The sequence below is a fragment of the Equus asinus genome, chromosome 9 (genome assembly GCF_041296235.1).
Source record: "Equus asinus isolate D_3611 breed Donkey chromosome 9, EquAss-T2T_v2, whole genome shotgun sequence".
Classification (NCBI taxonomy): domain Eukaryota; kingdom Metazoa; phylum Chordata; class Mammalia; order Perissodactyla; family Equidae; genus Equus; species Equus asinus.
In genome coordinates this window covers 29,222,266-29,234,429 of record NC_091798.1, presented here as the reverse complement: position 1 = coordinate 29,234,429, position 12,164 = coordinate 29,222,266, and the positions used below count along the sequence as shown (strand labels likewise).

The window sequence follows — 12,164 nt, the reverse complement described above, 5'->3', positions numbered from 1 at the left end:
TCTTTTTCTTGTGACTTCTGAAAGAGAAAAACATCTGAAAGCTATTAAGTATGCCAAGGAACTTCTGGGTTTAAACTTCTATGTCCATTATAAAATAAAAATTAGGCAGAATAGAAGAGTAGGAAATTGATGGAAAATCAATATCCATAACTCATCTTCAAAGACATTGTAATTTACATTGTGATAGATTTGCCTGTGGTCTTTTGAAACTCCCTATTTTTACCTCTGTGACTAAATATTAGTTGGGTTTTTTTCTCTTGAGTTCCCTAGGGGTAATTTTGGGTGCCTGGAATTGTGGCCTAGAGGATGTAAGACTATGGGTAATTCTATTAAGTTTCAGCTGTAGCAGAAGATCTTGGTTTCATCTGCCTTTTGCTACTCCCTAGCCACTACAGGAACGGTCTATAGTTCGCCAATCAAGATGTTTTCTAGCAAAGCATAATTTTTTTTTTAAAGCCAGAATTTAACATAAAAACAAGTATTGAAGAAGCAACGTGAAAGAGGAGACATCCAGAAGAATGAGATTGCCTAGAGATAACTTTGTGGAAGAAATGCTACAATGAGGTGAGCACTAGGCTGAAGAATGAGTTCCTCACTTACCGACCCTCAGGGCTGGCCCCAGGTATCAGTCTGTTATTGATAAAAGGCTCTGCCCACTGGAGGAGTCAGGTGTGCGGTGTGCACTAACCTGGACGATGTACTGGGTGAGGATGATCAAGCTGACCAGCATGCTGATGTTGGCCAACATGGAAAAGATGGTCAGGACCCTGAGGTTCCGCACAAAGGCCAGCAGCAACAGGAAGGGCAGGAAGGAGAGCATGTAGAGTCGAGAATCCATGGTGTGTGTCGGAATCACTGTCTCGTTGTAATGGCAGCTGTTGGTTGTGCTATTAACTGCATCCATGACCTAAGGAGGGAATGGGAAAAGCAAGCGGAAGAGTCGCTAAATCTTCTGGCCACACGATTCGCTCAGTGCCTGGGCCATAATCAAATTCCCTCATAAAGAGCTGGAACGTCTAGGGTCTCAGCGAGTTAGGGTGAATTTAGGACTTCTTCTTAGAAATCTTTGGCACCACACTTCCCTAAAAAATGCCGCACAAATAACTTTAATAAAAAATAAATAACTGGATTGATAGTGGCTCTTGGTTGGCTTTTGGCAACCCACGATCCATTCCTGCTGATGTTGATTTATTTTTGGTGAATTCTCCCTCAGTGAATACCAGCTTGGAGGACTATAAACCACCATCGCACTGCTGAGCTAAGCCAGGGCCTTCACAATTTCTCCCTGGAGTCTGAGTCTAAACAACAGGCAAAGTGACACAAGGACGGAACTCACAAAGGGTAAAAATTAACTGACAGGGCTCCCTGAGGAAACTGCTCATCAGTTACCATCTACACTCTCCTAGCTGCCCTGCTTCCTGTTCTTTTTGGAGACCCATTTTTTTAGCTTTCTTTGTCATTTTGGAAGTTAGCCAACGTTCTTCCACCAAACTTATTTTTTGCTTGAGTTCCCCAGAATCTGTTTCTTTTGCTTATAACCAAAAAACTCATCACTTACTGTTTCCTAATTGGACCAATACTGGCGTTCTGAGAGAACTCTTCCTCGTGAGCATTGGGCCATTCATGGCAGGACCTTTAGCATCCCTGGACCTCACCCGATAGGAGCTATTCACATCTCCCAATCATTGTGACAAACAAGAAACACCCCCCTGCACACAATATAAACACCGGCTGGCAAAGTTGGGGGGAGGGAAGGGATGGCACCAGCCTTGTTTAGAATCTGCATGACTTAATCAACACAGTCTTATTGCACAAGCAGTGCAATCCACCATAGACCAACTAGAAACTAGAGTCAGGATAGGAGAAAATGTAAAAGCACTGATAATCTCAGTACCCATGAGTAGCCATGGATGTTGGATGAATGAATGGATATATTGGAATATATTCATCTATACATTTTCTATACAATATTACAAATAATAAGTTATATGCATCTTTTTTATTTAACAAGGCTGCAAGCATAGCTTACACTCTTATTTTGAAATCTCCTTTTCACCTAATAACACGTGATGAATACTTAAACGAATCACTAGCTCTTGTTTTTTTCTGATTCCTCACTACAGTAGGAAAAATACTTGACATATTAGCTGGGCATTCAAGGCCCTCCATAAATGGGCCCCATTCAACCTTGAAGGCTCTTCCACTCCCAAGTCCCACACCTTCTTCTACAAACAATTGCCTCGCCTCTCGGAGCAAGTCCTGTACATTCCTGCCTCCAGGTATTCACTCCTCGCTTCTCCCACCGTGGGTGCCACCACTTCTCCAACCCCCCCTTCAATGCCCAGCTCAGATGCACCTCCTCCAGGGAGCCTTCCCTTGCTCCGACCATCCTTCCCGCCCCTGTACTTTTCTGCCCCTTAGTTCACAACTGAGCATCCCTGACCTCAGGGTGTTGTTAGTGGTGTCCTGACCCGGCACCAAAATATCATATGGATATTTAACTTTTTATATGTTTCAGAACACATCTCACTTAGCCTGCAAGCTCCTCCAGGCAAGGCTTGCCTTGTCTCTACAGGTGATAAATAAAATTCTGCTGATAGATGAGATCGATTTCTAAGCAGCGGTCTGGCAATTGTTTTAAGAGCCTTCAAAACAAACTCTTTGACCCAGTAAATATTACTTTAAGAAATATATACTAAGAAATAAAGGGGTGTACAAAGACTCGTAGAGATGATAATAGAAAAACAGATTATAGTAGGAAAATAAAGAGAAACAAAGAAAATATCCAATGATAAAAGACTAAATCATGGCCAATCTGTGTGATGGTATATTATGAAAGTATTAAAGATTACATGAAAAAAATGTAGGGACATTGCAAAATGCTAACCAGTTAAAACTAAGTTAAAACGATAACCATGAGTAGTTGGATTAAGACTGATTTGTTTTGTTTTGAGAAGCAATATAGCATAGTGTTTATGACCTGAGCTCTGACATTAAAAGGGCTGCGTTTTTAATTTTGGTTCTGTGATGTTATATACCTTATAGAGTTTACGGCATCAGTTTTATTTTTCTTTTCTTTGTTTTTTTTTTTGAGGAAGATTAGCCCTGAGCTAACTACTGCCAATCCTCTTCTTTTTGCTGAGGAAGACTGGTCCTGAGCTAACATCCATGCCTATCTTCCTCTACTTTATATGTGGGACACCTACCGCAGCATGGTGTGCCAAGCGGTGCCATGTCCACACCCGGGATCCCAACCGGTGAACCCCGGGCCGCTGAAGCGGAATGTGCGCACTTAACCGCTGCGCCCCCTGGCCAGCCCCTAGCATCAGTTTTCTCGTCTGCAAAATGGGAATAAGCACAGTGCCTGCTCTCATGAGGTCGTGGAGAGAATTAAGCGAAGAAAAGCACATAAAATGCTCAGCACTGCACCTGACACACAAGAGAAGCCAACTCTGAATGTTCACTATTTTTTTTGTTCTTTCTAATTTTTTAATATTTCCAAATTTCTGATATTACTATAAGCAGAAAAGAGTCCTAAAGAATAGTTTTCTTTTTTAAGTTTATTGATTGACTAAGGATGGCCTTTGTTATTACCCATATTATTTTGCTGAAGCTACAAGATAACTTGTGGTTTAGATAAAAGGACTTCCTGGAGACGACTGTGAAGCCATAGGGATTAAGCAGTTAAAGGCAGATTAAGAAGGCCCAAAGACGAGGCATCATTCAGAAAGACCCATATCAGTTCCAGAAGAGTTAAGGAGGATTAAGCTCCAAGGCACGATGAGTGACAAAATCCAGGGTCCTTCCAGCTCAATTGTAGAGACCAACCTTGAGGACAGGTCCAAGATAGTGGATAAAGGGTATCGCGGAAAAAGGAACCGCTTCTAGAAACCTGCAGACATGTGCACTAGGGGAAGTCTGGGTTCTTCGATAATGGCCAGTTTAACTTCCTTTGTTGTACTGATGAGGACACTAGGACCCAAAGAGAAGAAGCCACTTGTCGAATGACTAGCAGAAGACCCTCCTTTTCCATATTGTTTTCCCACCCATCTTCTCTAGAAGACTTTACCTGTTTTAAATTATCAGCCAGAAACACAATGTACACACAGCAGAAGCCCAGTTGGGTGACTATAAGGAAAAAGCTCACGATACGCCTGGAAGAGAGGAGAGAGAGAGAAAGAAAACTTGTTATAAAAGAAGAATTGGCTTGTCGTTTCCATTTCTGTCCCCAGGGGCTGGTGACCCTATACCAGCACCCTCAGGCCTGCCACCACAATCAACAATGGGGCAGTAAGAAGTGAGGTAACAATAGTTCTTTTAAAAGATGTTGTTCAACCACCCTCGCAGTCAGCTCTGCAAGTGGTAACATTCTACCTGGTCAGGAGCCTCCCCTCGCACCTGGCTCCGCGGCATTCCTCGTAATTGGTAGTAATTGATGGAGGGCAGTAGGCAAAACATTTTTATTAGCTATCATGAACATTTACAATTTTTTTCTCCCATGTGCCAGACATCATATTAGGCATTGAGGATACACAGACAAATGACACATGGTCCCTTCCTCTAGTGGTTTATAGACTAGCGGGTGAGATGGACAAAGAAACAATATGACACCAAGGGCTGGGATAAAAAGGGCATTTTATCCAAATTATGAAGCAGACAGAAAGCCTCCTTAAAAAACCAATACCTGAGTGGGAGTTCTTTGGGAAAGGGAAGAAAGAGAGAGAGAAAAAAGAAGATGAGGATTGACTTGTTCTGTGTCAGAGCTAAAAGGTGGGAGCTGTAGGAGGAAGACTTCAGCTCACCAAAGGGGCCTTAGAGTCTTGGTCTTTCTCTCTCTCTCCTTCTCACTATGAGCTCTCTCCCTAAGTGAGCTCTTCTGCCCATGGCTTCTTCAATTCTGTATCTCCTCCATCCAACTACCCACTTGATATCTTCACCTGAATGTCTCTCAGGCACCTCAGACCCAACTTACCCCAAGAAGTCATCAGAAATCGGAGTCAACCTTGACTCTTTCCTATTCTTGGCAATCTTGGGATCCAAATCACAACCAAATTCACTTTTCTCTGTCCCTACTGCCATCAGTTGATCCCAGCCATTGTTGCCACTTGCCTGGACAGTGTCAATAGCCTCCTGTGGGTCTGATCAAATCTATTCTTGCTCCCTTACAATCTATTCTCCTTACAGAAGCCAGACAGATCTTTAAACAATGCATATTTAATTACTTCCCTGATTAAAACCCTCCAATGGCTTCCTTCTTGCTTTAAGAAAAGAAAAGAATCTTTAAGAGGGTCTAAAATGTACAGCTTGATCAGGCACCTGGCTCCTCCTCCAGCTTCATCTCCCTGACTCTTGCTCCCAAGCTGCCTGGTCTTTCTGTGCCTTGAACCTGCCATGCACTCTTTCCTGCTTTGGCATCGTCACACCATGCTCTTCCTTCTTCCTGGAAGTCCCTCCAGGCTCCTGCCCACATTCTCCTAGTCATTCCTCATTCTTCAGAACTCCTTCCTTCAGAACTCATCTCAACGGTTCCATCCTAGGAAGCCCACCCCAGCTCAGCATCTCAGCATCTCCTTACCTGCCTCAGTTTCAACTAGTACTTCTCTCCTTCATCGTACTTATCCCAGTGGTTATTAAATAACTCTATCCTAAGCTGTTTAATGTCTGCCTTTCCCACTGGAGTATGGGTTCTGTGAGGGCAAAGGCTTGTTTGCCTTGTTCCCCATGGTATTTCTAGGGGCTGGTACATAGTAGCAACTGGATAAATGTGGTTTAATAAAAAAGTGAGTAATATTAAGGTTGCATGGCAAAGGAATGAGCACCCTGTTGCTGGAGGTATACAAGAAGGGGGGCTGGATCAGGGATGTTGCCAATGAACCCCTTCCACATGGGAAGTCCAACATTCTGTGCCATGTGAGCCAGCTTTCCAAGGAAGAAGGCATTCCTGATAGCCGCACTTCCTCCTCCTGTAGCCTACCCCACTGCAGACAAAGCAAGAGCAACTCACCTTCCCCAGTGGGCGTGGTTCTGGAGCCAGGCACTGGGGCCGGCTTTGAGTCCATACATCACCGTGTCCCCATAGTCCAGAAAGGGCTTGTTAAGCCTGTAGGAGAAAGTGCCTACAGTTACCCAGAGGTAGTTTAACCTAAGATCATCTACAGAAAAGTCAAGAGACACATAGCAAGGCAAAACCCAGCTGGAGTGGAAAGAACACTGTGGCAGAGACCCAAATTCTAGTTTAGATTTTGACACCTGGTGGCATTTTCTTGGTGGCTTGTTTTCCTTTCCTGTCAAGCGAGGTGGTTATTGCATAACAAGGGTAATAACACACACCTTGCTTGAGTACAGTACTTTCATATCCATGATCCCATTGGATCCTCACGACAATTCTCTGAGGCAGGGTTACACATGGATTGTTTATGCCCATTATACAGATGAGCCAAGCGGATGAGAACAATGGCCTGATTGAGACTGCCTAACAAGTCACGCAGCAGAACCTAGCCTTAGGTTCCTGCCCCAAATGCTTTTCTCTTTTTCTTGGCCATGTTGGAGGAAATTAAGAAGTAAACTCTTGTTACGTGTAGGGCGTTTCTGAGATGTCCCTGAGAACTGAGCACCCAAAGAATTGACATGAGGACGCTGTTTTCCTCACCTGTGGCAGAAGCGCTGGGCACACCTGACCAGGATGTACATACAGTGGGTGGAGATGAAGCCAATTGCCAGCAAACTGAGCGGGCCCATCTGGGGGAAGGGGAAGCCAAGGGGCAAGGGAAGAGAGAAGAGAATGGATTTGTGAAGAACGTGGTGGGGAGGGATGTGGTAGTGCAGATATCATTCAGGACTCAAAGAACTTTCTAGCAAACTGGTTTCCAAGCCCTTTTCTGCAGTAGCAGCTCTTCTTTCAAATATAATCTCAAGCAATACTCTGATAAAGTACATAAAGCAATTACAACGGGGTGTTGTGGTGAGAGTAGGGACCCAGAATTCTGACCCTTCATGGCCTCTGAGGCATCCCTGAGAACTAGTGTTCTATACAGCACAACTGGAAAACTAGTCCTAGTCTGACCCCTGCATTCCACAAGGGAGGAAACTGATGCCCAGTGAGTGGACACATGGCTTGTGGAGGCCACTCTAAGTCTGTAGCAGAGTCAGAACTCAACCCAGGCTAGGCGTCTAGACTCCAAGTCCAGATCAAGCTGCCTCCCAGAAAGGCATTGCAAGCCACTATAAACCCTTACAGCCTCTCCTCCCGTCTCCCTGCTACCACCCAGCCATAGTGGCCCCACCTGCGGTAGCCCCTCTTACCAGGATGCCTGCGTTCCTCACAGCCAGGGGGAGGCCCAGGATCCCTGTGCCTATGTTGCTTTTCAGCAGGTGAACCAAGGTCTGGAACTCTCTAAAGCAGAGGAAAACGACGTGAGCATGTGGGTGTGCGGAGGTGAGGCAATCCCATGGCATTCCCTCACAGCAAGCCGACACCTGAGTTCAGCTGGAGAGGAGGGCTCCTGGCCATCTCACAGTCCCCACTTAGCTGGTCAGCAGCTGAGTGAAGCTGGTAAGATCACTTGCCTGGCACCTCTGGGTCTCCCCCAAGCATCCGGGTTTGCCCAGAACTGTCCTGGTTTTAGCAAATACTCAATGCGTGCCACTATAACGCTTACTGTTTAACAGACACTACACTAAGTACTTTACATGCATTTTTTTCATTTAGTCCTCTTTTCAAGAGTAGGAAGTAGGTTATTGCTTTCATTTTGCAGTTGAGGAAACTGAGGCATAGAGATTTATTTTAATGACTTGTGCAAAGATATACTGGGGATCCAGGATCTGAACCCAGGATGGCTTCAGAGTCCCTGTTCTTTGCCCTACTTCTACTGGACTGCCTCCCGGAAATAGGCCCTGACAGATGAATAAAGGGACAACCCCATTTCATAACCAAGGACACTGAGGTTCAGAGAGGAGGCAGTAAATAGCCCAAGTTCATAAGAGTAGCAGCAGAGACAGGACTGAACTCAGAGAAAAGGGATAAGGGCAAAGAGAAATCACTGTGACTTCTGAATAAATAGCAGATGACTTGGGTCCCCAGATGGGGTCTGTTGGGACAGGGTTCCTTGGGGATTGGGCTCCAGAGGAATTTTGTTTTCTCCTCGGGCCAAAATATCAAGCTGGGGAATGGCATGTCTCCTCCCACCCACAACAGAAACAAAAACTCAGACTCTTCCTTCAAGACAGATGTGAAGGGAGTCCACAGGATACCCTCAGGGGTAAAATTCCAGGGATATACCTTCTCTGTTGGTGAATTACAAACCGCAGCTATCTCTACATCTCTTTGTACCTGGCCAGGTTAAAGCAAGGTGTGTATTGGGTTTACATCCAGAGTTTAGAAGCCTTGGGAATTCCTCATGAGAACCTTCCAGGAAGGAGACTTTTTTGAAGAGCAGTGGAGGTATTCTGGAAGGAGCCTGGCCTCTGAGGTTGGGAAAACCAGGGATTAAATCTCAAGGCCACTGCTTAACTAGCTATGTCATCTTGGGCAATGTGTCCATTTTGCTGAGCGTCTGTAAATGTTGGGAGGAATGACATTTTGAAAGAACCGCCGCAAACACCCATCTCTTTATGTGAAAGCCCTAAATCTTCTGGCTTCCTGAGGATCTGCCCCTTGATTGGTTAAGGGTTAAAGAGAACAATTAGGGGAGAAGGGGGTGGAGAGTCTCCGCGTGCCTTTCTTCTCCCTGTGGGTGTCAGCATCGCTGACAGAGCACTGCGCCCTACAGCCCTCCAATGGTGGGCTTGTTTTGCAACTAGAAAAGGGTCAACGGGTCACTTTGGAAATTTCTAAGTAAAGGACTTAGGAAATCAGAATTTAACTTTGGGCCACTCAGCCAACTTAAAAACAGTGCTGTGAGTTATGCAAAGCACTGAGTGGGGAGGCAGGAGACCTGGGTTCTAGCCCTCATTTCTTTCGTGACCTTGGACCATCATTGTATTCACAGCAGCTTACAGGCACTGTGGTTGGGAGCTTTATGTGCAAATCACCTTTGCAGCCATCCTAGGCGGAGTGAACTGTCATTTCACAGAGGAGAAACTAGGGGATAGAGAAGTTCCATCACTTGCTCAAGCTGGTAAGCAGCTAAGTGGGAATTCGAAGCCAGGTGAGCTGACCCCATAGATACCATGCTTTCCTTTGCTCCAAGCCACGAGGGGCCCTCTGGTTCTCACTTGCTTCATCTCTTTGATTCTCAAGTAGCTGAGACTGCCACGAAACCACGTGTCAGTTCAGGGCACAAGAGCTAGTTGGTTCCCCCAAGGCTTCTGATTGAGAAATACTCCTTCTCGGCAGTGGATGGCCTCAAGGCCTAGAAAGCTCACCCTCAGGGTCACCAGTTCTTAGCAACCCCAGGACTAGCCCTGGGGCAACTGAACCATGTTGTAGTGCCAGACATTGTGTCCATCTCTAAATTGTCCTGCAGGGTGGCAACAGAGAGTGGGGTTACCTGCCCCTTATAGTAACTTCTCCGGCCTTGCTGCACCCCCCACAACACCCCCCCCCCAACAGATTTAATTTCCAGGCAATCTCCTTAAATTCACACTGCCACCAATTTATCCCTGCTTTGCATACGGGGAAAGTGAGGCTTAGAGAAGGGAAGGAGCAGAATCACAACTTGAATGGCAGGTGTTCTTTCCAGTATACCAATGGTGTCAAAACATTTTCCTTAAAGCAGCAGAACTCTCACCACCATGCCACCCCACCCACTCTTCTTAAGTGAACTAGGTACTCAGCTTGAGTGGTGGAGGTGAAGGGAGCTGGAGCCCTGTAGCTTGGCTTCTCTGCCTGAACTCCTTCTGCAGATCCCTTCTTCTCATGGTTTGAAAACCTAGTGAGTTATCCCCCCCACACACATACCCCTGGGAGGTGGCAGAAACTAGACTCTTCCACATACTGTGCTTTTGATGCCATCCCTGCAATTCTCAGTGGAAGCAGAGGCCGGGGGATCTCCAGAAGGCAGGGAGGAGGCAATGCTTGCTGTCAGTGAGGACACTGCTTTCCTGCTCAGGTCTCACCTTCTCCTGCAAGAAGTTGGGACTCTGCCCCTTTCCCCAACATTGTCAGGATTCGCCAGGAGAAAAACTGACTTTAGGACCAGCACTGGATTCTAGCCCCCACTCTGCCAATGACCCAGTGTGTGGCCTGGGGTAACTGGGCCTTAGTTTGCCCACCTGTACATGGTGGGAGCTGGATCACTACATCCCTAAGGGCTTTCTGACAGTCTCCACTCCTGCCCCTTTAAGTTTGCATCTTGACCCAGCCTCTGACTACAATTTTTGCAACTTTGGTCTCCCCAGCTGCACAATGGGTTGGGGGTCAGACCCCACCCCCACCCCCCTGGGTTTTTTGCCAATGTAAGTTTCCAGGCTGCAAGGAGGAGGTAGGGATGGCAGAAAAGAGCACTCACGTTATGCCCTTGGTCTTCTCCGAGTCTGGTGACTCAGAAGGGTTTCCATTCAAGAAACTAGAGTCCTTGTTCTGCAGCTTCTTGGCATTTTCGGGAGGGCACCTGAGGTCCAGTTTGAGGTCAACAGCTCCCTGGGGACCCTGCGCACTCTTTGTCACGGGCATGACTGCTTCGGAAAGAGAGGCCTCCTGTGATGAGGAGGTCTGAGCTGAAGGAGGCAAGCAGGAAGGTGTCTAGTCAGGTGCAAACCCCGTCTCAGCAGCGTGTGCCTTAGCAGGCTCTGCCCAAGCTGGAATGAGGCCCCGCCCACCTCCCCAGAGGATGCTCCTCCCGCCTAAAGAAGCCCTGTGGAAGAGGAGCGCCGCCGGAGGAGGGGGCGGGGGAGGAGAGAGGGGGGGAGGGATTTGGGAAGGGAGTCACCCACCCTTACCTAACAACAGAAATGGCAACAGCGACTACAATGCTGATCATTTTTAATAACTAATACTTATTAAGCACTTCACTAAGGGATAGACATTCTTCTAAATGCTTTACCTATATTTTCTCATTTCATCCTATAATTAAATAATAAATCAGGCTCTGAACTAAAGGAACCTGCCTGGGTCACATACCTAGAAAGTGTAAGGTCCAGAGTAAGGACTGGAGCCCAGCTTGCCAGACTTTTTAACCAATACCCTATTGTCACCTCCAGGAGAATACCTACACACCCCCACCTCCTTATGCGTCGCAGGGGCGGGGGCTCCATCTCCCACTGGCTGCACATCTGCTGTAAGGCGTCCTTTGGAGAGCTCCCTTTTCTTAAATTGGAAAAACAAGGAGCAATCACTCAGCTCTAACTGCTTCTTCGCTTTTGTGAGGCTCCAGGGCGAGAGCAGTGGGGATTCTTTTGGAAAGAGGGGAGAGGCGGAGCTTGTGCAACTCCCAGCCGCATTTCATGGGACAGGATGCTGGCGCCAGGACCTTCAGGATAGAACTCCGCAGCTAAAGGCGGCCTTGGGGGTTTCTCTAGTGTTCCATTCTCTGTCATTATCTCTGACAGATGGACGGGCCAAAATTTCCTCCTCTCTCAAAATTATAGCCTTTTGCTCAAGCCATACCACTCCCCGTGCCATCTCCTCATGTGCCGCGAGCTTTGCTTAAATGATTTCACCGCTAACTGGTAGCATCTGAGACAGATTTGTCGGGGCCCCTCCCTTACATGGATCCCTTCCCAGGTCCTGTGTGCAATTTTGAATTTGTAATTTTGTATTCTTTTTTCTTAGCGAGGCCCTCTCCACCCCTTACTGCTACTCCCCATCCCCTCCCCGGTGGTATAAGCTTCAGGCTCCACAAAGCCTGGGGGCTTTAGCATCGTTATTTTGTTTTAACTGATTTGGAAGCTGAGGCTCAGAGAGGTAAAGAAAAGCTTGCCCGATGTCAGAGCCCAAACTCTACCCTAGCCAGATCCTTCTATCTCTGAAGCCTGTGGCTTTGACCACCACACTGAATACTTGGTTTGAATCCTGGTCCCACCCTTCGAGTTTCTTGTCCTGAATCAACTGCAACACTCACTGTGGTTTGAGAAATGTCCTCTGTTCACTTGTCTGGCACCATGACGTGGCAGTGTTGCTGGTCCATGGGGCCTGACAGCGGCATCCTCTGGCCTGCTCACTCACAGCACTGAGATTCCATAATTCGATTCTAATCTCAGATCCCATCCCACTGACAGATCTTTGT

The 12,164-nt window shown here is 46.7% G+C and overlaps 1 protein-coding gene across 2 annotated transcripts in view; it reads right to left on the bottom strand.

Moving 5' to 3' along the window:
* The window catches only part of LOC106826809 (proton-coupled amino acid transporter 2), a 28,034-nt gene extending 16,732 nt beyond the window's left edge, over positions 1 to 11,302 (bottom strand). Inside the window, exons 1-7 of one of the 2 annotated variants that reach the window (XM_070517181.1) lie at positions 11,162 to 11,302; positions 10,449 to 10,656; positions 7,303 to 7,393; positions 6,650 to 6,738; positions 6,005 to 6,100; positions 4,070 to 4,154; positions 689 to 907 (exon numbers count right to left, since the gene is read on the bottom strand). In XM_070517181.1, the coding sequence (XP_070373282.1) occupies positions 689 to 907; positions 4,070 to 4,154; positions 6,005 to 6,100; positions 6,650 to 6,738; positions 7,303 to 7,393; positions 10,449 to 10,612 (744 nt within the window). In that variant the 5' untranslated portion in view covers positions 10,613 to 10,656; positions 11,162 to 11,302. Of the gene's footprint in view, positions 1 to 688; positions 908 to 4,069; positions 4,155 to 6,004; positions 6,101 to 6,649; positions 6,739 to 7,302; positions 7,394 to 10,448; positions 10,763 to 11,161 lie in introns of those variants that run through there. The other variant, XM_014834311.3, reaches the window with a different exon arrangement.
* Between the last annotated feature and the right edge of the window lie 862 nt (positions 11,303 to 12,164).